This window comes from Dasypus novemcinctus, chromosome 11 (assembly GCF_030445035.2).
Source record: "Dasypus novemcinctus isolate mDasNov1 chromosome 11, mDasNov1.1.hap2, whole genome shotgun sequence".
Taxonomy (NCBI): Eukaryota; Metazoa; Chordata; class Mammalia; order Cingulata; family Dasypodidae; genus Dasypus; species Dasypus novemcinctus.
Window position 1 is genome coordinate 108,751,432 of NC_080683.1, and position 26,672 is coordinate 108,778,103.

Consider the following 26,672-nt stretch of genomic DNA (forward strand, 5'->3'; position numbering starts at 1 on the left):
AACCTAATAGAGATAATGAGCCAGATTATTTTAAGTCTCTTACTTGACAGATTAACTGCTGAAATTTAAATCCTGCTTTGTCAGTAGGTAGTCTCTGTCAAGAGTGACCCATGAGGAGGTCATGCAGCCTCTGTCGCTTCTCCACATCCCCTAATCCCCGTCTGATTTTCTGATGATGAGTTCAGTCAGGGGTGTGATTAGCTGCCTTGAACTGTCTTCTTCAATTCTGTGCATTACTGGCATACAACTTAATCTTATGCTTATCTAAGGGGCGATTATTTTTCCTATCTCTAGATTCCTCAACCTTGGAATGCTCAAATATTTCTGCTCAGAACTCTGATAAATAATTTTGGGACTTAAATATATAGTAAGGATGTCTGCCGCTCAATTCAGAGAGGACTTATTCTAACACTTTCGGATATACAGCTGTCTACAGTTCTGTAGATATAACTGTAATTACATTAAAAAGAGAGGGAATATCTCTTTTGCTTGAGGTGGTTAGACTAGTATCTGCTTTCTTCAGTCTAAGCAAAAGGATTTTTTTAGAAGGGTAGCAATGACTTATGAGTTGGGATTGGCATAATTGATATCCAAGCCCATTACTCTTCCAATAGGATATTTTTCCTCACAAAAGATTGTAAGGAGTTTATATTTCATTGTACCTCAAGTATTAACTCTTGCTGAGCTTGTATTTTTTGTTCCATGTCCCCCTGTTCCATGAGTTTTTTATTGTTGTGAATAAAAGTGTCTGTGGTGTTAAGTAGAAGTAGTAATAATTTGCAGCCTTTCCTATGTGAAGATGACCTACTTTTAGTAGAGTACTCTTTTGAGAGATCCTTTCAGAAGTGGGAGTGATTTGTACTGACTCATGCACATTTTTAACTTGATAAAGTGCCTATTTTAGGTGTAATAATTTTCATTGTTCAATCTGTAATCAAGGAAAAGCAGGAAAAAAGAGAATTCTCTGGTGACTAAACTTGCCTGACTAGAAATATTCTTCTAACTAAGGTACCAAACCTTATGTTAAAATTAATTATTTCAAACTCGGTGAGGTTGCGGGTGCTGTAGTTTTGAGGCTAGACAGTCTGTTGGGTGTAGCAGGAGTACTTTTTCTTATTGCTGCTTATTGGAAAGCAGCATTCTGTGAAATTTGTGTATGATTTTTAAATTGTTTGAAAACTGTGATGGATGGAGGACCTTAGAACCAGGAGGGCAGAGAGGGAGGAGGTCTAACTGTTAAGTATGTCTTTATCTCTAATTAAATCTATGTGTTTGCGTAGACAGTGATCCCATCAGGCTTTCGAGTTGGAATGAAGCTGGAAGCTGTAGACAAAAAGAATCCTGCTTTCATCTGTGTTGCTACGGTAACAGATATGGTGGACAATCGTTTCCTGGTACATTTTGACAACTGGGATGAGAGCTATGACTATTGGTGAGATATTTTCCATTGCTCTGTTCTTTTTAATTTAATGTTTACCCAAGTAAATCAGGTACATGATTTTTTAAAAATGGTAATGCAAAGCCTATAACAAAAATTAATAATATCTTTACCCATTTCAGATTTTTAACTTCTTACCTGTTCCCATATGGTGTGTATATTTTTAAATGCTTCAGTGGTACTTTGTGATTTGTATTTAATTAACTTTCTTCTATGGAAGTGAGGTTTAATTCTTACACACCCCATACTCCCAACATACATTCATACACATGTACATAGGTATACTCACATTTCCCCCCTATCTTGGGTGCCTTTTATCATTTTCTAATAAATTATTTTAATCTTCTTTTCATATTTTCATGCCCAGTATTTGATTTACTCATTCATAATAGCTATATACAAATATATCAGTTGGGGAATATTGTTTTTACTCCTTCCAGTTTTTAGATATAATGCATAAAGTGGTAGGAGCAACATATTATAAAATTACATAATGATAAAACTATTATAATAATTAAAGCCATCAGATTTTGATTTCACATGTCACATAATGATTTTCCATACCTAATTCTTGTTCAGTGATTGCTATAATTCAGTTTCTTGGTAAAAGTCATTTCTAAAGTGTTTAGTCTCTTAAATAGAACACTTGGAGCAATAAATTTTAGAGAAAAGTGACAAATATCTTTATAACATATGGCTAATGTGAATTTCTGTAAAGATAGCTTTTCTTCATATGATGCCTTTTTATTCAGTTTGCAATAAAAAGTTCCAACAATCTATAGACAATTTCAAGCATATACAAAATTGGAGAGAAAAACACAGTGACCCTCATGGAGCTATTACTGCACCAAAAATGATTACCTTTTGTCCAGACTTCTTGTTCTGTGTTCCTTCCCAAAAATCCTAGCTCCAGGACTATTTTCAGATCTTATAGCCTTTAGCTGGGAATATTTCAGTATGTATCTTTTAAACACAGGGACTCTTTTATTATTATTATTACTCTTTTCTTAAAATATAGCTACAATATTATAGTTAAACATTTTCCCCAGTTTTCTTAATTGGGGTTTTTTTGGTTGTTGTTTTGGTTGTTTGTTTTAGTCTCATGGTTTTCATTCTGAAGAAGGTACACATGTTGTGATTACTCGATGTGTCTCTTATGTTTTTTTTCCTCTTGCAGTCTTTATTGAAGGAACCACTTTGGTCCTTTTGTAGCATTCCCCAGTCTGGATTTGCTGATTGAATCCTTGCGATATGGTTTCTTGTGTATTTCTGTGTCTTGTATTGCCCATAAATTTGTAGTTTTTGTTTTATTTTAAATGCCCTATACCTACCTTGAGTGAGTGAATGGAAGAGAAAGCTTTAAATTTAGAAATACTGTAAGTCTGAATCCTCGTGCTTGTGGGGCACTGTTGATGGTGGCAGTTCCAATGTGATGCTTGGGATCCAGTCTTTTCATTAACAAAGGAAAATAAAGCAGTTATCAGAATTTACTGAGAAGAGAGCTTGTGTTTAAAGTTCTGTATCATTTTGGGGAGAGTGGTTTCACTTAACCTGATTAAACAAGATGAGTGGATTATGCTAGTTTAAGTTATTTTTGTGGTCTTGTATAAATATTTCAAAAGTCTAGGTTATTTATTTGACTAGTGTTTTCTTTAAAAACATTTTTCTGAAAAAAGGTAATATGAAATCGACAAGAATTTGTCACACTTATTTCACTTTAATGCCACATGCCTAGGGGAGAGGATCCTAGTTTCTTTATTTCTTCCCTTCCTCCCTTTCTTCCTTTTTTTAGGAACTCTTTAAATTTTAGACCTTAACTTCCTATTCGCAAACTCCACTCCATCCCCTGGTAACTAACATTGATGATTCTGGACTCTATGAGTTCACTTATTCTAAATATTTCGTATCAGTGAGATCGTACAATATTTGTCCTTTGGTGTCTGACTTATTTCACTCAATAGGATGTCTTCAAGGTTCATCCATGTTGTTACGTGTATCAGAATTTTATTTCTTTTTATGGCTGAGTAATGTTCCTTTGTATATACCATTTTATTCATTCAATGGACGCTTGGGTTGGTTCCATCTTTTGGTAATTGTGAATAATGCTGTTAACGATCATCAGTGTGGAAATATCTGTTTGAGTTCCTGCTTTCTATTCATTGGGATGTATCCCCAGAGGTGGGATCACCAGGCTATATGGTAATTCTTTTACTTAACTTTCTGAGGAACAGCCAAATTGCCTTCATCAGTACCTGCACATTTTAGAATCCCACCAGCAATCAATGAGTTTTACTATTTCTCCACATTCTCTCCAATACTTGCAATTTTCCATTTTCTTCATAGTAGCTATTCTAGTAAATGTGAAATGGTATTTCATTACAGTTTTGATTTGCATTTCCGTGATGGCTAATGATGTTGAGCACCATTTCCTGTGCTTTGTGACTATTGGTATAACTTCTTTGGAGCAATATCTATTTGAGTCTATTGCCCATTTTTAATTGGATTGTTTGTATTTTTGCTGTTCTGTTCAAGGATGTCTTTATAGAGTCTGGATAGTAAACCCTTATTGGGTTGCAAATATTTTCTCCCATTGTGTAGGTTGTCATTTTATTTTCAGTCTAAAATCCTTTGAGACACAAAAATTTTTAATTGCGATGAGGTCTCATTTATCATTCTTCTTTTGTTGCTTCTTCTTTGAGTGAAACGTCTTAAGAAACCATGGCATAACACAAGGTTCTGAAGATGCTTTTCTGCGGTTTCTTCTACGAGTTTTATAGTTCTGTTTCCTATAGGTAGGTCTTTGATCCATTTTGAGTTGGTTTTTGTGTATGATGTGAGGTAGGGGTCCACCTTCATTCTTTTGCAAATCGAGATCTACTTTTTCCAGCCTTATTTGTTACAAAGACTACTTTTTCACCATTGAGTGGTTTTTGCACACTTGTCAAAATCAGTTCACCATAAATGTGATGGTTGATTTCCGAATCCTCAGTTTGATTCCTTTGGTCTATATATATCTATCCTTGTGCCAGTATCATGCTGTATTGATTACTATGGCTTTGTAATACATTTTAAGATCAGGAAATGTGAGTCCTCCAATTTTGTTCTTCATTTTCAAGATGGTTTTTGGTTATTCAGGGCCATATAAAATTTGATGATTGCCTTTTCCATTTCTGCAGAGAAGGTTGTTGAAATTTGGATTGGAATTGCATTGACTCTGTAAATCACTTTGGGTAGAACTGATACCTTAACAATATTTAGTCTTCCAATCCATGAACAAGGAATTTCCTTCCATTAATTTAGGTCTTCATTGATTTCTTCTAACAATGTTTTGTAGTTTTCTGTGTACAAGTCCTTTATATCCTTGGTTAGATTTATTCCTAAATATTTGATTCTTTTCGTTGTTGTAAGTGAAATTCTTTTCTTGATTTTTTTTCTTTCAGTTGCTCATTACTAGTATATAGAAACAGGACTGATTTTGCATTCTTATCTTGTTACTCCGTCACTTTGCCAAATTTATTTATTATTTCAAAGAGCATTCTTGTGAATTTTTCAGGATTTTGGGTGCCTTTTCTTTCTTTTCCTTGCCTAATTGCTTTGGCTAGAATTTCTAGTACAGTGTTGAATAACAGTGGTCATGAGGGCATCCTTGTCTTGTTTCTGATCTTAGAGAGAAAGTTTTCAGTCTTCCACCATTAACTATGATGATAGCTATGGGTTTTTCATATGTACCTTTTATAATGTTGGGAAATATCCTTCTATTCCAGGATTTCTAAGTGTTGTTTTTATCAAGAAAGGATGCTGGATATTGTCAAATGCCTCTTCTGTGTCAATTGAGATGGTTATATCTTTTTTCTTCTTCATTTGGTTTCTGTGGCATATTAATTGATTTTCTTAAGTTGAACCACCCTTGCATGGCTGGGATAAACCAATTTGATCATGGTGTAGAATTCTTTTAATGTGCTATTGGATTCAGTTTCCTAGTATTTTGTTGAGGGGCTTTTACATCTATGTTCATAAGAGATATTGGTGTGAATTGTCTTTTCTTGTGGTAATTTTATGAGACTTTTGAATGGGGATGATATTGGCCTCATAGAGTGAATTGGGGAGTATTCCCTCTTTAATTTTTTTGCAAGAGTTTGAGTAAGATTGGTGTTCAATCTTCTTGGAAAGTTTGATAAAATTTCCCTGTGAAACCATAAGGTCCTAGGCCTTTCTTTGTTGGGAGGCTTTTGATTACTGATTCAATCTCTTTACTATTTATTGGTGTGTTGAGATCTTCTTTTTCTTCTGGAGTCAATGTAGGTAGTTTGTGTGTTGCCAGGAACTTATCCATTTCATTTAGGTTATGTAATTTATTCAGCTGTTCTTAACCTTTTTTTTTTTCAGTAGGGTTAGTAGTAATGTCACCCTTTTCATTTCTGATTTTAGTCATTTGTGTCCTTTCCCTTTTTTCCTTCATCAGCCTAGCTTAAAGTTTTGTTAGTTTTATTGATCTTTTCAAAGAACCATCTTGTGGTTTCATTGATTGTATCTATTTTTATTTTTCATTCTCTATATCCTTCCTTCACTTGCTTTGGTTTAGTTTGCTCTTTTTTTCCTAGTTCTTCCAGTTTTGAAGTTAAATCTCTGATTTGAAATCTTTCTTCTTTTTTAATATAAGCATTACATAATTTAATATAAGCGTTACTTAGAGCTCTAAATTTCCCTCACAGGACTGCCTTCACTGCATCCTGTAAGTTTTGGTATGTTGTATTTTCATTTTCATTTACCTCTTCTGATTTCCTCTTTAACCCATTGGTTGTTTAAGAGTATGTTGAGGGAAGCGGATTTGACCCAATGGATAGGGTGTCTGCCTACCACATGGGAAGTCCAAGATTCAAACTCAGGGCCTCCTGACCCATATGATGAGCTGGCCCACGCGCAGTGCTGATGCACGAAAGGAGTGTCGTCCACGCAAGGGTGTCCCCTGCATAGGGGAGCTCCATGCACAAGGAGTGCGCCCCATAAGGAGAGCCACCCAGCGCGAAAGAAAGTGCAGCCTGCCCAGGAGTGGGGCTGCACACATGGAGAGCTGACGCAGCAAGATGACCCAACAAAAAGAGACAAGGATTCTGGGTGCCGTTGACAAGAATATAGGTGGACACAGAAGAACACACAGTGAATGGACTCAGAGAGCAGATAACTGGGGGGCAGGGAAGGGGAGAGAAATAAATAAATCTTTAAAAAAAAAAGAGTATGTTGAGCCTCTGCGTTGTGCTGTGGGGAAGAGAGACAGGTTTGTAAGCCCTGGAGTGAGGTTCTGCTTGCCTGTGGTCGCTGCTGTGCACCGTCACCATGTCTAATCAGGAGGCGAAATCTTCAACTGAGGACTTGGGGGATAAGAAAGAAGGAGAATGCATTAAACTGAAAGTCATTGGACAGGATAGCAGTGAGATTCACTTCAAGGTGAAAATGACTAGGCATCTCAAGAAACTCAAAGAATCATACTGTCGAAGACAGGGAGTTCCAATGATTTCACTCAGGTTTCTCTTTGAAGGTCAGAGAATTGCTGATAATCACACTCCAAAAGAACTGGGAATGCAGGAAGAAGATGTGATTGAAATTTATCGGGAACAAACAGGGTCATTCAACAGTTTAGATATTCTTTAATTTTTTTCTTTTCCTTTAATTCTTTTTTTGTTTTTAAAAATAGTTCTTTTGTGATTTGGTGCTCAAAACAGAATTGAAAATTGGCACCCCATCTCTTGAAAACATCTGGTATTTTGAATTCTAGTGCTCAGTATTCATTATTGTTTGTTTTCATTGTGTTGATTTTGGTGTTCAAGACTCAGCCCCCTTCATATTGCTCTCTCCTTTTAAAAAATTACATGTGTGCACAGAGAGGCCACATTTTCCAGAACTGCATTTTCAGGCTGTGGTGTTAAGATCGACCAATGAGTATGTTCATAATGACTTTCCAGTTGGCCCTGAGATTCTAGCATGTGATTGCTTCACTGCTGGACTATGACTTTCAGTGGGGGATGGAAGTTTTTCAGAGAACCAAACTATAGAAAAATGACCTTTCCTTATCTTGAAGCTACTTTTAAAATCTGAGGGTCTGGACCAAAAGAAGAGGAATGTCTGGTTGGAGTTGAAATGACAGATATGGTGGGAATAATGACTAACTCCAAAGATGGTTTCACTGAAGAGACAAAGCAGTTTAAGATTAAAAACAATCTTATCAGAAGATCCCAGAAAAGTTCTAATTTTCATTAACAGTTAATAAAGTTATTCATGCAGAAGTGTATACAACAGAAAAAAAAGTATGTTACTTTGTTTATAAATATTTGTGAATTTTCCACCTCTCCCTCTTTTATTGATATCTAGCTTTATTCCATTGTGATCTGAGATGATACATTGTATGATACCAGTATTGTAAAATTTATTGAGACCTTTTTTGTGACTGAAGATATGGTCTGTTCTGGAGAATGATCCACATGCACTTGAGAAGAATGTGTATTCTGTTGTTGTTGGCTGAAGTGTTTGTACATGTGTCTTTCTAATTCGTTTAGAGTATTGTTCAAAACATCTATTTCCTATTGATATTCTGTCTAGATGTACTATCCATTATGGAAAGTGGTATATTAAAATCTCCTATTAATGTAAAACCATCAATTTCTCCCTTCAAATCTGTCAGCATTTGCTTCATATATTTTGAGACTCTGCTGTTAGTTGCATGCATGTTTATTTTTTTATTCAAACTTTATTTAAAATTCAAAAAAATAAAATAATAGAACCAGGCAGCTCAACAAGTTATGGAAACATTACTTCTAAAAAGTTCTCTCCAGTACTTATGTCTAAATATAATTGGGACTTCCTTGTACAAAACATGTTGCTTTTCTCTTCCAGCTTTCAGAACTCTCTCCTTGTCCTTAACATTTGACAGTTTTATCAGTACATGACAGGGCATATTTTTTTTCAGTTTTATACAGTTTGGTTCTCTGGGCTCCTTGGATGTGCATATTCATGTCTTTTGCTAAGTTTAGGAAGTTTTCTGACATTCCTTTGACTATTCCTTCTGCCCCTTTCTTGCTTTCTTCTCTTTCTGGGACTCCCGTATCGCATATATTGGTATTTTTGATGGCATCTCAGAGCGCTCTTCGGCTGTTTTCACTTTTTATATCTTTTTTCTTTCTGCTCCTTAGCTTGATTCATTTGTCTTCAAGTTCCCTGATTCTTTCTTCTGCCACTTCAAATCTGCTGTTGAAGCCTTACTGGGAATTTTTCATTTCAGATATTGTGGTATTCAACTCCTAGTTCTGTTTGGTTCCTTTCTTAGAATTTCTGTCTCTTTATTTAGATTCTCATATTATTCATTCATTGTTTTCCTAGTATCCTTTAAGTCATTCTCTGTATTTTCCTTCATCACCTTGGGCATATTGAAGTCATTTTTTTTCATGTTTAATAATCATTAATTCAGATGTAAAGTTTAATAGAAGCCATTTGTAATGGCTTGGGATTTGTTCTTTTAAAAACAAGGATGGGGGAATGCAGTAGAATGAAGATCGTTTCTTAAAGCGTTTGTCCAAAAATAAATAAATAAATACAGTGTCTGCTATGTCCACAGTCTGGCCTTTGTTGCTGTTTTCTGGATTTTTATCATCTCTTTTTAGGTGGGCCAGCTTTTCCTGCCAAGGCGAATGTGAAGTGCAGGGTCCTCCCTGTCTTTTCTGAGTCTTTGTCTTACCCTGGGCTTGTGCTTGATGGTTTTAGTTTTCTGTTGATAGGCGTTTGAGTGCCCTCTCTCCCCTCAGGCCAGGAGCAGACCTTCTCCCTCTCCTTGGTGTTCCACTGCTGGACTTTAAGCCCATAAGCCTTCACCTCAGGCCGTCCACCTCCCATTGTTTCTTACACTTCTTTCATTATTTCAGTGAGAAGACTAATTCTGGGAGAGGTGGCAGCCTGAGAGGGGTTTCCTAAGTCATTCTTTCCCAGCTGGAAAAAAAGCCAGGGGTTCACAAAGGAAGTCCTGGCTGCCTCCAGACTGCTGTGGAGATAGGAGGGAGGGGCCAGGAAGGGGACCAGGAGCTTTCCCCAGGGCTCCGGGGAGACTGCTTGCTTCACCAGCTCAGCAGGCGCAGCTCTGGGCTCTGACGAAGCGAAGTCTTTATGTCTCCTCCGCGGCCGCGTTTGTCCCGGACACATCCGAACATTGGCCACCCTCGGAGCGGGTCCCCAGTTACCCAAAGCAGCCAGTCGAAAGCTGTGAGCAGCGAACAGCCCGTGCCCACTCTGGTTCTTGGTGCAGTGGATTTTTCTCACCTTTTCTGGCACCAGCAAGCTCTGCGAGGGGCCGGACCCCACTATTGCCAGAGTGAGGTCTGGGTGATGGTAACCACCACATGGAGAGAGCAGTTTACTGGTATTTACCATAAAATTCCCACCTCTTCCTCTCGTCCCTCCGTGGATGTTGTACAGTGTCCTTCTGGACTCTGAGTTTTGAAGGAGTTTATTAAACAGGCAATTCCTGCCTGTTTTAATGGTTTTTCTGGTGGGTAAACTGATTCCTGGAGCTTGCTACTCTGCCATCTTCTCGAAAACCTTTTTTCATAGGAGCAAAAAAAAAAAAAAAAAAAACCAAACAATTCTTCTAGCACCTTAGTGAGCACAGATTATAATTATTAGGACGGATTGGAATGTGCTTGGAGAATTTACTTGTACTTTTATTAACATAAAATCATATTTTGTCAATTGTCAGAAAGAATACAGTGTGTTCTCTTTTCAACAGGCAATTAGGGCACATTGGAAATTGCTTTAAGTGCCCTGGAATTTCTCCACTATTATTAAATATTTTATTCTTTGATCTTTGAATTCTGGAATTATTTTTATCTGCATAAATTAGTTATGTAATTGAGGTTACAAATTGGATTGTCTTTACCAATTTAAATAGTTTGCAAATGGGATTTCCTTCCCTCCAAATTTAGATAGTTATCTTAAATCTCTTTTTAAATCAGTGGGAATTAAAAAACAAATATGTCTTTGTGCATTTGTGGTCCTGCATGTTTCATTGCAATAAAACATTTCTCCCTTCCAAAGGGGCACATTGAAACTTTATGGAGGATTGAAGTAGTTATTGTATGAAAGAAAAATTGTGTGTTTTGTGGGGGAAAAAATTGCTTTAGCTCTTGGATTCTTCTGTGCTTTAGTTGCTGGTGGTTGAAGACTGTGTTTTATTCTATCCCTTTGAAGGTCATTAGACTTAGAAGTAATCCTAAATGTCACAGACTGTGACAACAAGACATGCCTGTAAGATCCAGGATGACGCGTGCACTGCCAGGACCATGCCCTCTCCGAGCAGGGCACACCCACTCCTTACCACTGTCTAGTCTCCGGCTGCCCGAGGGCTTGGCTTTCTGTAGTTCACACACTGAGAGCAAGTCCCTCCCCCAGGCGCTGGGCAAGAATCCTTCTTTTAAGAGATGTTATTTTCTTGTGGTCTTGGGAACCCAGAGGATATCAGCACAGGACTTTGCAGCAGTGAGGTTGCCGCTTCAGCCTGCTCAGTATGGTATCCCAGTGAGTCAGGGCAAGAATCAGCAGCAAAGAGATCTATGAAAAAGTGTTAGTGAATCAGAAGAAGCAGGACTGGGACCTTGTCCCATTATCTTTAAATGGACTGCAAACTTCTTTTATTTTTTTAAAGAGATGCTTTTCATTTACATTTCTAAATCAAGGGTAACTAATTATTTTATGTATCTCTTGAAGTTACATAAAAATTTTTGCAGTGTACTGTGAATGTCTTAGAACGGTGTCAAAGTTAACATGGGTTACATTAGGGAATTTGGTGATGAGAGGGTGGAGATTAAAAGATGACAGGAACACCCTCAGCCTTGTGCTGAGGGGCCTGTGGTCTGGGGAGGAGAGAAACAATCATCGCTGTCTTGACTACGGGCCCCGGATGATTGGAGCCAGCCACTTGCTGCCTTCCTCTACGGTGGCCCACAAATGGGAAATACTGCTGTTTACTCATGGAGGACGTGGGATTTGAGCTGGACCAGGAAGGACAGTGGGAATGGGAATTGACAGGGAGGGTGAGATGGAACATTCCTGGTCACAGAGCACTTGCTTGTGTTTAGGTACAGTGGGGTAAGAAGGTGGGGTGTGTTTGGGGGATGGCAGCCAGTCTGTTGAGCAAATGACTATTCTCTGAACTTTAGTTGCCTCATTTGCAAAAGGGGTTAGTAACCTTTCTCATAGGGTTTCTGAGAATGGAAATATGGCAGTTTTAGGAGCAGAGACAAGTTCACAGAAGTTGGAAGAGCTCAACTAAGAGGCAGCAAGCAGAGAAGTTTCCCCTGAAGGGAAAGGAGAGTCCTGCTTGAGGGGAAAGCAACTTCTAAGGAAGGTGTCCTGCACCCTGGAGCAATTATGAGCTTGTTTGTAGTCTGAAAGAGGCCACTGTGTGTGTGTGTCTGTCTGTCTGATCTGAGTCAGTGGATGGTTAATTGGTAACACCAGGTCCCACAGGCTGGGCTAGACAGCAGACAGATGTTTTCCTTAAGTAAGCTTGTTGAAACATCCTCTGACTCCATCTTCAGACCCCAGCAGCTGGACATTGGCTTTGTTTAGCCTTTAGCTGTGACTGGAAACCAGGATTTCTTCTTTTTCAGCCCAAAAGGCTTGATGAAATCACTTAACCTCTTTGTATTTTCATAAAACAAGGATCCTAAGGTTTGCTCACTTGATGCTTTCATCATAAACATGCATTTTCCATGTGTTATTTCTTTGGTTTCTGACAGACTAGGGCTGATTTGATCTTAGTAGCTAGCCTTCAGAAATAATTTGCTCTTACTTGTGAAATGGACTTGTTTCAAGATGCGTGTGCAAACCCAAATAAAGAAACAGAGAAGTCCAGTGATTAACTTTTTGCCAAAAATTTCACCATTAGTTCTTTGTTATATTTTTTTGGGGCTACATTTATGCCTTTGAACGCTAGATGGGACTAAGAGATGACTTGTTTTATTCTACTAGCAGAAGGGATTTCACGGCCTTCCAACTTTTCAGTGAAGTGTTGCTATCTTATTAGAGTTTTCCCCCTATTTTTATCTTCTCTATTGAGATAGCTTCATTCTTTATTTTCATTGGTGGATTTGATCAAATTTATTTTAATAATTTTTAAGATTAAAAAAGTACCAAATGAGTGTCCATCATGTGCCACAGTATTTTTATTAATGGCAATTTTTGGGAATCTGGCAAATAATTTTAAAAACTACTCTACAGTTTTATTAGACAGGGCAGGAAAAAAGTCAAGCAAATATCATCTATTTGCTTTTTCCCCCTTTTAAATGTCATTGTGTATCAATTAATCCCTTTCCTTAAAACAAAAACAATGTATGATTAATAATTATCTGTGACCAAAATGATGATCTAGGAAAAGCTTTGTTTAGCTGGAAATAAGAGGTCCATAGCTTCACTACACAATTTATAATAGAATAATGCATCTTAAGGAATTATGTATTAAAATATCTTTTATGAAAATATGTATTGTAGGAAAGGTACTAATTGCTGTTTGAAGTTAGCATTCACCAGCTAGTGCTGCTTAGATACCTTTCAACAGTTCTAAAATAATGACATACACACATATAACGCTAATATGGATTAAGGAAAAAAATAGTGTGGGGGAGGGTAGGCAACAAGTAAATAAAGGAAAAAGGGTGAAACTTTTTAACTCTTAAGGTAAAAGTATTTTCTACTGAAATAAGTTCTGAGAAAATGAGCATTAAACTAAAGTTATATTAGCTCATGGTATATTACTCTCCTGAGCTGCTAATTTTGAAAAGCTGGTTGGGAAAGTGTTGACTCTCTCATTTACTTAAAACATTTCTTAGAAAGTTCTTTGTTATTCACGACTCATAAGACTTCTTTATTCACCAGAAACTCTAACCGCTGTTGCCTTGTGGGCTTTCTGCTTACTAATTTCCCATCTGGAGGACTATGTAGAGATTTCCTGAACAACGAGGAATATTAGTAGGGCAAGACTGGTCTCGTCAGTGTCTTTTAGAAGGCCAAGGATTCCCAAACCACATGTATTCTTCAGAGCACTAGAGTCCCACTTGATGGTCATGGGTTGCCCATCTAGACAGCAATTCATAATCATGTATTTTGAGGAAAAGACAGATTAACAATTCGAAACTGGTTGGTTTCCAGTATAATTTCACAGTCTAATAAGTTAATGATATATAACTGTCAGGTATAGTATGCTATGTTTTCCTGAAATTTTTGACCATGGAACCTGATTTTTTTTGTTTGTTTATTTTTAACTTCAGCATTTCATTATCCTAGGGCACATAGATTGGGAAATCCTCTAAATTCTCTAAAGTCAACTTTTTAAAAAATGATTTTAATTATTATGGAATATCTCTAGATGCCTGTATATTTTGAAATATCAGTATAGCTACTCTTTTTATAACTACAACTTCTACTTCCTCTGTTGTGCTTGGTAAATTCTCCACCTGGTGTTAATTCCATCTTTCTGCCTGCCCTCCCTTTCCTCGAGCAACTGCACATCACTGGGGAAAGACGGCAGGACTCTGGCGTCACCCCTCCAGTGACTTAGTCCTCCCCCACGATGCTTCTGCCTTCTCCTTGTCGATTCTTCCAGACCAGTAGGTTTCACACTCCCCCGTTTTCTTTCTCAAGCACCTCACACTTTTCTGAGCCTCTCCCCACTTCCTGTTTCATTGTAGGTGGGGGTGGTCACGGGGTTCAGAAGAGGTGTGGGCATGCTGACCCCCGACTGTTTACCGTCCTCATCTGGCCCGAGTCTGCGCTCTCTGAAACCGAAGCTGCCCCTGCTGCCACCCGAGGGAGTCCTGCCCGCTCTTGTGCACTGGACGCCAGTCCTACCCATGGAGCCAATGCTCCCTCCTCTGCATCCTCCTGCCTTCCCTGTCTGTGGAATTACTCCTACCAGCGCACAGACCTTCGGATGCCTGCTCATGCCTCCTGCCTAGAGCACTGCGTGTGGCCGCTCCGCAGCAAATCTTTCTTTAGTAAACATGTTCAGGTTTCCCACCTTCTTTTGAACCTTTAATTTTGAAGTAATTTTGGACTTTAAGAAAATTTTCATTATAGTACAGAGAATTTCCACTTAGCTTTCCCTAAATATTCCCCAACTTAAAACAGAGCTTCCCTTCTGGTATCTAATATCCCATTTCTCTGCTTTTTCTTAGAGCAGACCTCTTTAAAAGTATTTTCTCTTTTAGGTGTCTCTGCTTTGCCTCTCCTTCCATTTGCTCTTAAACCCCCTTTGTTCAGGCTTCTGTACCCCGCACGCAGATCTTCAGCTTTACCAAAACAGCTCTTGTCATGGGTATCAATGATATTTCATGGATGCATCCAGCGATTGCTTCTTGTTCTTTCGTGCATTTGACCTGTCAGCTTCAGTGACTCCATTTATTTCTTCTTTATTTCTCTTACCTCACTGGTCATCTTCCTTGGACTTCTTTCCCACCTACCTCTTCAGTCCTCTTTCTCTTCTCTCTCACATTCTCAAATTCACCTCAAGTTCTGATGACTCCCAAATTTGGACTGTCACACTTAATTTCATCCTTGACCTCCAGATTTTTATATCTAATCTACTTGACACACTTAACTGTTTGTTAAACCTAATGAAGTTAACAAAACCCTTCACTATGTGAAACCTCATAGACTGTGCCATCCAGAAAACGGCAGCCCCATTCTTCCATTTGCCCATGACTTCACTCGCAGTCTGTATGAAATCCTTCAACAAGTCCTCTTGGTTCTGCTTTCACAATGTGTATCTAGACATGACACTACCTGGTCTCTGGGACACCACTATCGGCTGTTGCATTAGCCTTCTACCAACTTCTTCTCTTGCTCCCTTTAGGGTTTATAGCCTGCACAGCAGTCAGGAGAATCCCTTTAAAATATCAGACAGATTATGTCACTTCTCTGCCTAAAACTCTCCATAGTGATGTTCTAGTTCACTCTGAAGAAAATCCACAACTCTACCATGTCCTCAAGGCCCTTCCTCTCTGACATCACTCCCTATTGTTTGCTTCACTCAGCCTATTCCTTCCTATTCCTGACACGGTCCCACTAGGCTCCTACCTCATAGCCTTTGTGCTGTGCTGTCCCCTCTGCCTGGAATGATTTCTTCCCCTCAGACACTGAGTGACTCAGTTCCTCACTTTATTCACTTCAGGTCTTTGTTCAAAGTCCCCTTATTTGAAAGACCATCTTGACTCTGCTATGTGAAGTTGTACCTCCCCACTCTCACATTCCATTCCTTTGTTCTGCTTTAATTATCTGCATAGCATTGTGCTGTTTGTTTTCTACTTATTTCGTGTATCTTCTCACTGAGTGTTAAGTTCATGAAGATGGGAACTCAGTGTATGCCTTATTTGCTTCTGTATGCCCTGTTTATATCCCAGTGCCTGGATGTCAGAGGCACTCGGTATTTGAATGAATGAGTGGATGAATGAATGAATGGAACATGTTGAATGTTGAGATGAGGAATATGTAGAGCAAGTTTGTTGAGGAGCAGGGAGTCAGATAGGTATCAGGTAGTGTATTAGCCAAAAGGGGTGCTGATGCAAAATACCAGAAATTGGTTGGTTTTTATACAGAGTATTTATTTGGGGTAGGAGCTTACAGATACCAGGCCATAAAGTTACTTCTCTCACCAGTCTATTTGGAGCAAGATGGCTGCCGATGTCTGCGAGGGTTCAGGCTTCCTGGGTTCCTGTGTTCCTATGTTCCTGGGGCTTGCTTTTCTCTGGGTTCAAGGTTCCTTTCTTCCTGGGGCTGGCTTCTCTTTCCTCTGCGTGCTGACTTCCCGGGGTGCCAGCTTAAGTCTTCAGCATCAAACTTCAACATCAAAACTTCGACATCAGAAACCCTCAACTCTGTTCTTTGCCATGGCTTTTATCTGTGAGTCCCCGCCCCTTGGTGGGTGGGGACTCAACACCCTAATCATGGCTCAGTCATGCCCAGGTACAGATCAGATTATAAGCATAATCCAATATTTCTTTTTGGAATTCATCAATAATATTAAACTGCTACAGGTAGGCATCCAAAAAAGTACATGCTTGACTGAAGTAAAGATGACAGGGAGGAGTAGAAGGCAGCAAGTAGAAGAAGGCATTACTTCTGCTTAATACCTGGTCTGGGTCCTGCCGATGGGTGATAGAGATAGTGTGTTTGTTCCCACTTCTGCACATTTGCATTTAAAGAGGCTGAAATCATTTTGGCTTGCCTGTGTACATAGTCTGTGTTTATTTTTCTGCGTGTTCTTAATGCATGGAAATCCTGCATTTTAATGATGCTATCTGTGAATGTTTGCTATATTTAGAGTTACAGAATATAAAATATCTTGGGAGGGGGGAAGAAAATGGTTTACCTGGTGCCAACCCCATTTGATATTTGTCTAATAAAATTCTGTGAGGCATTAATATATTAGAAGAATGGAATATGCTTTGGTTTAACACTGTTCGAGCAAATATTTTTCCAAATCTGTAAGAGGTTCACCCTGTCTAATAAATCTCTGTTATTTTTAGTAGCATTAGTGAGTTTATCCTGATAATCAGAAATTTTTAACTTATTTCTTCTACAGGTGTGAAGCATCAAGTCCACACATTCATCCAGTTGGTTGGTGTAAAGAACATAGAAGAACCCTTATTACTCCACCAGGTTTGTGTTCTTATATGTCTAATATACTTGGGAGTCAGCAGACTTCTGCTGTAAAGGGCCATATAGAAAATACATGGTCTCTGTCATAACTACTCCACTCAGAAATTGTAGTGTGAAGCAGCCATAGATAATGCATAAATGAATAAGTGTAAACGTGTTCCATTAAAACTTTATTTAAAAAGCTGGCAGCTGGCTCATAGTCTGTAGTTTCCCAAACCCTTCTATGTCTTGATTTTATGAGGTTCTGCCTTAATCCAAAACAGAATCTCAAATTTTTCCTTCTTTGGAATAAGAACTCATGTTATAAGAGATCTTTTCTTTTCTCCACTTGAAATTCATTTTTAGACTTTGCATTAGTATACATTTACATGTATTGCATGGCCATAGAAGTGAATTATACAAATCTTAAATGCATATTACAGGTGACAGCATTTGTGGATGGAACATTGAGTTCATGTGTCAAGGCTGGTTTTGGCAAAATCACAACATTCACAAGTGATAATTTGAGGCTTTACATTTTTTACCTAAACTAGAACTCATATATTCTCTTTCCCTTTTTCTGTTAAGATTCTTAATTCTATTTTGATTCCAAAATGGATTTTGTACATTAGTGCTGTTGTACCCCTCTGCTCTCTGAAGTTTGTGGACACTTCAGCTCTCTGTCCCCAGCCCTAGAGCCTTGTCAGCTTATTCATTTCTCTTTGACAGAAAACAGTATAGGTACTGATAGATAGTCTCCTTGTTTTCTGCCATTTGAGTATATTCTCACATGCTGGAGAACAGTTTCTCTGTTCTGGCTTCACCATGATCTATACAGTGGTTAAATATTTTTTAGCATATCACTATTTAGGGTGCCATGGCAAATACTGGTATGAAAAGGCAAGGGTCATCAGCTAACTTAAAGTGTCATTGCACTGTAGGTGGTTGCTCAGTGGATGCTGTCACAGGGAAAGGATAAGGGAGTTAAGCTCATCACTCCTTGGTTTACTAAAAGCTATTTTGTGGATGTAGCCCACAGCGTGTAAGCAGCAGACTGGGGTTTGGCGCTTTAAATGCTTTGCGTTCTTTTCTGATAGCTGGTCCTGTTTGTAGGCTTGCCCCCCAGTTCCTTGCTATAGTGCTTCAGCTAAGGTGCCTGATTCTTTACCTCCTCAGGACCAGTGGTTACTGTGTGGCCACGGCCAAGTCCCTTCCCCTTTCTGAGTTTTCTCATAGGTTAAAGAGAGAAAAACATCTCTCTTGACTTATCAGTGCTGTTTGAAGACCTAAGAGCATTTACGTAAGCAATCTGGTGGTAAGCAGAGACAAAGTGTCATTATTAATGGTTTTGTGGCCAAAATGTGGCCCCTGCCCCAGGGGCAGGAGGCCTGCAGGTTTTCCAGTGCCCAGCCCACCTGTGTCCCGTGGCTGCCCCCGCATCTGTGCAGCTTCTATGCAGGCAGCGCCCTCTTTGCCATTTTTACTGACTCAACTGTGGTGAGAATTCTGTTAGATTTCTCAAATTGATATTGATCCTTTTTTTCCCCTCAACCCCATTTTTGTCCATAACCGTGGATCTGGTAAATCAGCAAAGAACCAGTGAACAGCAGGTAGTTCTAGGTAATCTCCACAGCACCTTGTTAAGATACCTGGGAAGGGGAGGAGTTAGACATTATCACTGACTCACCTGAGGTAGTCTGACTCAGTCATCTGTCTTCTGTTGCAGATTTTAAAAATTTAATAGATGAGAAAACATAGCTTTCTGACAATTAAAAAAAAATACAAAATTGCATGGTAAAAAAAAGTGCCCACTAATAGGACTGATTTGATGGGCTGTGTGATGTGTGTTCTTTGGCTTCACGATGAAAAAGACACCTTTGTCTGGTGCCCTCACCCTGGCCCATTGTCCTTGGCTCTCACTGTCTGTCCTCTGGGCCGATTCCTGTCTCAGTCTCTGATCTCCTGTCCAGAAAAAAGGGACCCTCATCTCCCAGGCTCCTTGGGCATCTGCCCTCCTAGCACACCTCTGCATCTGGATCAATCCCAGGACCAGCCCTGCTGGCCACCACCATCTTCGTTTTCTTGCTAAACACCCAGCACATAAAAAAATCTTACATGTCTCTTAGAATTAGTTTTATTTTGAATTACCACATTCTTTAGAATTAGGTTTATCTTGAATTATCCACATTATACATCATAGTGCATGATTGTTTTTAAAAGCTTAGAGTGAAAGTAGAAATAACCAGTCATCTGTATTAATAGTTTTAACAGTTTGTCATTATGTCTTTCCAGGAAAAAACCTTTTGTCTATATGTATACACATATGCAAAGATGCACAGTTTTATTTAGTAGAATGTTTTGACTTCATTTGCTTTAATTGTGCAGGTTAGGTTCCTTAAAAATATGTTGTAAAATGTCTGTAGACATGGAAATAGGTTTGCCTATTTATTTGTTAAAATTTTTTTATTTTACAGCAGTTTCGAATGTACAGAAAAGGTGCAGGAATAGCACAGAACTCATTTATACCCTTGACCCAAAAACCCATTCAGGTTATGTCAGTTGTCCCAGTGATGTCATTTACAGCAAAAGGAATCCGGTCCAGGAACAAACCTTGCACTCAGCTGTCACATCCCTCTTATCTCTTTCAATTAGGCTCTCCTTGACTTTCGTGACCGCAGAATTTTTGAAGATTACAGGCTAGTCACCGTAATCACAGTAACCCAAACGTTACTCAGTTTGGGTGTGACTGATTATCCCAGAAGCAGTGTGGTGTTCTCGCTGCATCCTCTGAGGTGGCACATTTCATCTCCTTACCAGTGGTGGTTTTTCTGTTTGATCAAGATGGTGTCTGCCAGGTTTCTCCACTATATAGTTTTGTTTTTGTTTTTTTTTTTAACTCTTCTGTAGTTGTTAAATATTTTGTGGAGAGATGATACTTTGAGATTGGAGAAATAACCCATGCTTCCCAAATTAGCTCATTAGTATTGGCATCTCTTAATGTTTCATGTGTGAATTAATTATTAATCTGACAATCACTAAATGGTACTTTTTATAATTCCAGCATTCCTTTTGCATTTATTAGTTGGCATTCTTATTCCCATTTATTCATTCAGTTTATTTACATCAGTTTTCATTGATGGGTTATAGTACATTACTAGCATTATTTATTTTTTACATGTAGATTTTCTCAGATTTGGACAGGGGAAACACCTTAAACAAGTTTCCTTGTCCTTTTAACATGTTCTCACCATTTTCTGAGAACTTCTTATTTTCTGGCTCAACGAGGCCTTTACCTTGTACTTTCTCTGACCCAACCCTCAAGTCAGTCACTTCTCTAGGGATCCAGGTTCTTTAGTGGAGAATGGTATTGAGAAATCAAGATCTGAGCACTAATTCTGTATGTTGCTGCTGGAGTGTTGCTGCTTCCAGGCTCTCTCAGTGACCTGGGAAGTGTATGTGCACACATGTGTTTACATTTCTTCTTATTTCTATGTCTTTCTATAAACATTGAAAGTTTTGAGTTTACACCATTAACATTAACATATAGTACCTTCAAATGTACTATAATTTTTGCACATTTCTATATGGATTTTCATTTCACTTGTTGCTACATTTTCATGTTTACAAGTAATAGTTCATTGTCTTTGCACATATAGTTTAGAGTTATGTAGATTAGTAGAAGTAAAATTGCTAGATTAAAAGATATTTGGGTGTTATTTTGTGTCCTTTTGTAAGACAGTCCATCCATACCAATTGTGTGTATATGCATATATATTTATGTATGAATTTATATATATTTTTCATTTAAAAGGAACAGAGAAATCATGATTAAGATGAACACAATTTCATTATTACAGATAGTTCTTTGTAGCCAGTTTAAAGTCGTTATGTGTAGTATGAACCAAGTGTCCTAGTTTATAGTGGTAACAATGTGTCAGAGTTTTTGTAAGTCACTTTGTGGCTCTTACAGTCATTTTGGTTAAAGCTCCTAGGATTACTTTTCTCTTTCTTTTATAGGGTATCCAAATGTAAAACATTTTTCTTGGGATAAATACTTAGAAGAAACCAATTCTTTACCTGCTCCTGCAAGGGCATTCAAAGTGGTGAGAATAATGCATTTTACACTATTTGATTAATTTGTGTGAAAGATATCATTCATTCATTGAAATGTGAGAACACAAAGCAATGAGAATATTGAACTAGACTAGGAATGGGAGCGGAAGAGAAGGCCAAATAAAATGGCTTTGAATTTCTATAATTTTGAAAATCAAAATTGTTGCTGAAGTTTTTATTGATGACATCTAAAATGTACTTTGAACTTTAAAATCTTCTTGGAAAATAATTCTGCTTGAGACAGTGTGGAGTAAATTGTTATCTTACAGTAAACTTCAGTTTTTCCAACTAGATAACAAAACAGGACAGGATTTTTTTTTAATGATAAATATATTTATTAATTCCTCTGGATTTATGGCAAGCTGAGATGCTATTTTCTCTTTTATTGCTGATAAATCAGTGCGATTAATTATTGAAATTCAAGTCTATCTGCTTTTATTACAGTATCTTTCCAACAAGGGTCATTGCTTCTTGCAATGGTACAGCTTACTATGATTCAAAATAAACCGTATTCCTTTGCAGGGGAAGAATCAAAAATAAAATATATTTTATTAACCCTTTCATCTCAAATAGCTTGCTTTATAATGTGATATATTTAATCTCCCAGAAACAACTCTTTTCATCAAGTGATCCCTTTGGGTATAAATGGCTAGGAATTTAAATGATAGAATTAATGAATAGATATGGGCCCAAATTTAAAAGAAAGGAACATCAAAAAAATTCAAGAAAAAATCATATTACATGAAGAAAGCCACATTAAAGAATGGGTATATAATTCCTTCTGGTAGTAGGTTCAGTATTGAAAAAGGAATGATGTTTAGAATTATACCATATTTATGAAGTATTATTTTAGAAATCATTTCACATATACCTAGTCCATAAAGTAGATTATTCTATGGGATTCAATAAAGGTATGTCTTATACCTTCAAAGATATGAGTAATAATTCCCTGTTCCACCCTGAGTCAATCCATGGGGGAGAATGTCCCTGCAACTCAGAATAAAATCACACTGTAAAACAGGGAGGAGTCAGCATGTAAAGAACAGAGCCCACCAGCCGTAAAAGTAGCATAGTTGTAGAGATAAGATGTTCCATAAGCGTATGGTCGAAGACGATATGCCAGTGGGTCTAGTTATGAAAATCTGACTGTTGTAAACTATTTTGTTTGATGAAATCTTTGGAAGACAGACTGTGTTATCAAGATGGGAATGTTCTGCATAGAAGATAGAACAATGGAGTCCAAAGAAGAATAATTTATTGGCACTTATTGAGCATTGTCCAGAGGAAAAATCAGTTGGACATAGGGGCTTACTCATTTTGAAGGGATGGAGATTATTCAGGCTCATCCTTGATTTCAAGCTCCTCCTTCACTAGACTACAAATCTGTCCATTTCCCTCTATTTGGATCTCTTGCTCACAAAGGAAGGTTTCAATTATTAACATGACCTCTCAGGTATATTAACACTGAGAAGATATTAGATTGCACTTGGCCACTGGAAATATCTGCTCAATTATTGTCAGTTTGGATACTGAGTCAGACACTGGTCCTTTTGAGTATGAGAACATCATCGAGTTCATGGGTCTGTAAAATTGGAGACTGCACTTTCAGATGCCAAGGCACTCTGAGCTGAGATGAGGTTGCGTCCCTTCCTGAGATTTTTTTTTTTCCTCTTTTTTATTTTATTTTTATTTTTTTTAATTTAATTTTATTTTATTTTTTATTGACTTTGTAATAATATTACATCAAAAATATATATGTGAGGTCCCATTCAACCCCACATCTTCCTGAGATTTTTATCTGACTCTAAGTCTAAGCAAAGCAGAGCTACATTGTGGTTTGCTTCAAACTGGGTAAAATTACATCAGATCAGTCTAAAATTGATACCAAGAGAAAAACCAAGATTTCCCGAGTTCACCCTCTTAGATGCTTTGCAGTTGATCATTCCTTGGCCTTTGCATGATTTTCACAATTTTCAAAGCAACCGTTTTATTATGCTCATTTTACAAAATAGGGTACCAAAGCTCAGAAAATTTAAGCAATTCGCTTGGCGTCATATTTAAAATAATCACTTTGCCTCCCACCGCCTCTGATTTTGTCAGTGATTTAAGGGTGTACTCGAGATGTAGTTACAGGTTTCTGGTGACTCGAGGTATAGTTACTGATTTCCTCATTCCTGTTCCTGTAAGAGCTTCTCCATCTTACACGTTTTGATGGCTAAGTCTCTTTTCTTCAGATATCTGTTGCTTTTTACCCTCATTTCACTTGTAATCTCAGTGTCTTATTCTGCCCCTTCAATGTCCTCCCTTTTTAAAAACAATTTTCCATGCTCGTTGATTTTTGCCAACACACCTTCAGGTAATGGGAAAGATTTCTTGTTGTCCCTATGGCTAATCAAATAACCACGTTTAAATTTCATCTCAAGGTATTTTGCTTCATCCTTTCTCGTTCACTCCTATCATTAGGCGCTTGGGCTGTTTGGCCTTCTTCAGGGCTTGTGCCGTGTGTTGGGATTTTGTTTTTTGCTAGGGAGGGTAGGGTCCACCACCACGCCGGGAACTTGAGAGTTGGGAAGGTCTGGTTCTAAATTGCTCATCTTTTTAAAATGTTTCTGTCTTCGTAACATTGAATCCACCCGTTCCACTATTTTTTCCTCTTAATCTCACTTCCTCAAAATTGTCTGTTATCACAGAAACCTCCTCATGGATTCCAGAAAAAAATGAAGCTTGAGGTTGTAGACAAAAGAAACCCTGTGTTTATTAGAGTAGCAACTGTTGCTGACACAGATGATCACCGAATAAAAGTAAGTGTTCTCTGTTGTGGTTTTGTCTGTTTTTTTTTGTTGTAAGATATCTTGTATGGAAACTTTAGCAGACTTTATATGTAATTTATGACACTATATTTAATGTACAACTTATAGTAGCCCTATATTATTACAACCATAGAAATATGCAAATTAGGTTGGTGTGCATTTTTGTGATATTCCTCCAGCCTTTTACTTTAATCTGTAGAAGTTTTCTCTTTAATTATGATTGGCTTTTAATATTTTGAGTATGTTTAGAGAAAGAAAGGAAGCATAACATCATAAACTAATATTTCATAAAGAAAAGTCACAATGCTTGATTCTCTGATAGTATTGTCTTTTTTAAACTAAAGGTTAGTGTTTTTAAATGAAATTTTTTGGATGTAGACATTCAAAAGACTATCCTGTCAATGAAGTAAAAAGAAATAATTTTGTATGAAAATTAAATTTTAATGTTGGATTTTAAAAGTCAGATACCTCATAAAATAAGCAAACATATTTGAAGGGTGGGTCCAGCTTGTTTATGTTCAATTGTGATAAACTGGAGAAGATGTTCTGGATAAGAGACTGGAGGCCTCATCTCTGTTTTTTTTTTAAAAGATTTATTTATTTATTTAATTCCCCCCCTCCCCCGGTTGTCTGTTCCCTGTGTCTATTTGCTGCGTCTTGTTTCTTTGTCTGCCTCTGTTGTCGTCAACCGTCAACCGCATGGGAAGTGTGGGTGGCGCCATTCCTGGGCAGGCTGCACTTTCTTTCGTGCTGGGCAGCTCTCCTTACGGGGCGCACTCCTTGTGCGTGGGGCTCCCCTACACGGGGGACACCCCTGCGTGGCACAGCACTCCTTGCGCTCATCAGCACTGCGTGTGGGCCAGCGCTCATCAGCACTGCGTGTGGGCCAGCTCCACACAGGTCAAGGAGGCCTGGAGTTTGAACCGCGGACCTCCCATGTGGTAGACGGACGCCCTAACCAACCACTGGGCCAAGTCTTTTCTCATCTCTGTTTTTTTTTTTTTTTTTTCCTCATCTCTGTTTTTGACATCATCCATAACTTCACTCTCAAATAGGAACTACACTCATTCTACTTACTTCCTAAGATCGTTTACAGTTCTGTTAGGAATAATAATACTAATAGCAGTGAGATGTTCAGTTTACATAGTATTTTACCAAGTAACAGTGTTCTCACATTTTTGATATATGTAGAAACAATTTGGGAGATTTATGTAATTATCACTATTTTATCAATAAGGCTGGGGCTTGTGGCTCAGAAGATTATATAAATTGCTTACTAATTTCTGGCAGTGGTGAAACTAAGTCTCAGTCTTAGCTGTACATATAAGTTTAAGATCTTTTTCAAAAGAATAAATCACATTCTCACCTGCTTCCAAGGAGATGATTTATGAGAAAAATCAATTATAAAATAACATGAAAAACCTGTAAAAATATGGTGATGTTATAGAATAGAAATTTTAGTGTTTAGTTACTTATTTGTAGATTCGTATAACATTTTATATATTTTTAAGTAATGCAGGGCCTCTATTAAGATTTTTTTAAATTTATTTTTATTAGAGATGTTGTTAAGTTTACAGAAAATGTATGCAGAAAATAGAGTTCCCATATTCACCCCTTGCATACACAATTTCCCCTCTTACTAACACTTTGCATTAATGTAGTACCTTGTTACAATTGATGAAATAATATTTTTATAATAATACTCTTGATTATAGTCCATAGTTTACATTAGTGTTCACTATTTGTTATATAATCCTGTGTTTTATTAAAAAAATGTTCTAGTGAAGCATATTACAATTTAAAATTTCCCTTTTTAATTACAAATATATAATTCACTGGTGTTAGTTACATTTACAATATTGTACTACCAGCAAAACCATCCATTATGAAAACATTTCCATCATCCCAAATAAAAACTCTGTACCAATTAAGCATTAACTCCCAATTTCCCACCCTGGCCCCTAATAAACCTGTATTGTAGGAATAAAAATTTGCTTTTTTCCAATTATTTCATATCAGTGAGATCATACAATATTTGTCCTTTTGTGTTTGGCTTATTTCACTCATATGATGTCTTCAAGGTTCATCTATTTTGTTACATGTATCAGATTTTCTCTTTTTCACAGCAGAATAATATTACATTATGCGTACATACCACATTTTCTTTATCAATTCATCTATTGATTGACATGTGGGTTGCTTCCATTTTTGGGGAATTGTGAATAATGCCACTGTGAACATTGGTATGCAATATCTGTTTGAGTTCCTGTTCTCATTTCTTTTGGGTATATACATAGAAGTAGGAGTGCGAGGTCGTATAATAACTCTATACTTAACTATCTGAGGAACTGTCAAACTGTCTTCCAAGTAGCTACACCATTTTACAATCCCACCAGCAATGAATAAGTGTTCCTCTTTCTCCACATGCTCTCCAGCATTTGTAATTTTCTGTTGTTTTTTTTCAATAGTAGCCATTTTAGTGGGGATGAAATGGTATCTCATTGTGGTTTTGATTTACATTTCCCTAATGGCTAATGAGACTGAGCATCTTTCATGTGCTTTTTGGCCATTTGTATATCTTCTTTAGATAAATGTCTTTTCATATTTGCCCATTTTTAAATTGGGTTGTTAGTTTTTTT

General features: G+C 37.6%; 1 protein-coding gene across 14 annotated transcripts in view; it reads left to right on the forward strand.

Moving 5' to 3' along the window:
* The window catches only part of L3MBTL3 (L3MBTL histone methyl-lysine binding protein 3), a 123,575-nt gene that overhangs the window by 46,817 nt on the left and 50,086 nt on the right, over nt 1-26,672 (forward strand). For all 14 annotated transcript variants that reach the window (XM_058307415.2, XM_058307426.2, XM_071218659.1 and 11 more), the window contains 4 exons: nt 1,281-1,432; nt 17,055-17,131; nt 21,128-21,213; nt 23,914-24,024. In XM_058307415.2, the coding sequence (XP_058163398.1) occupies nt 1,281-1,432; nt 17,055-17,131; nt 21,128-21,213; nt 23,914-24,024 (426 nt within the window). The remainder of the gene's footprint in view (nt 1-1,280; nt 1,433-17,054; nt 17,132-21,127; nt 21,214-23,913; nt 24,025-26,672) is intronic.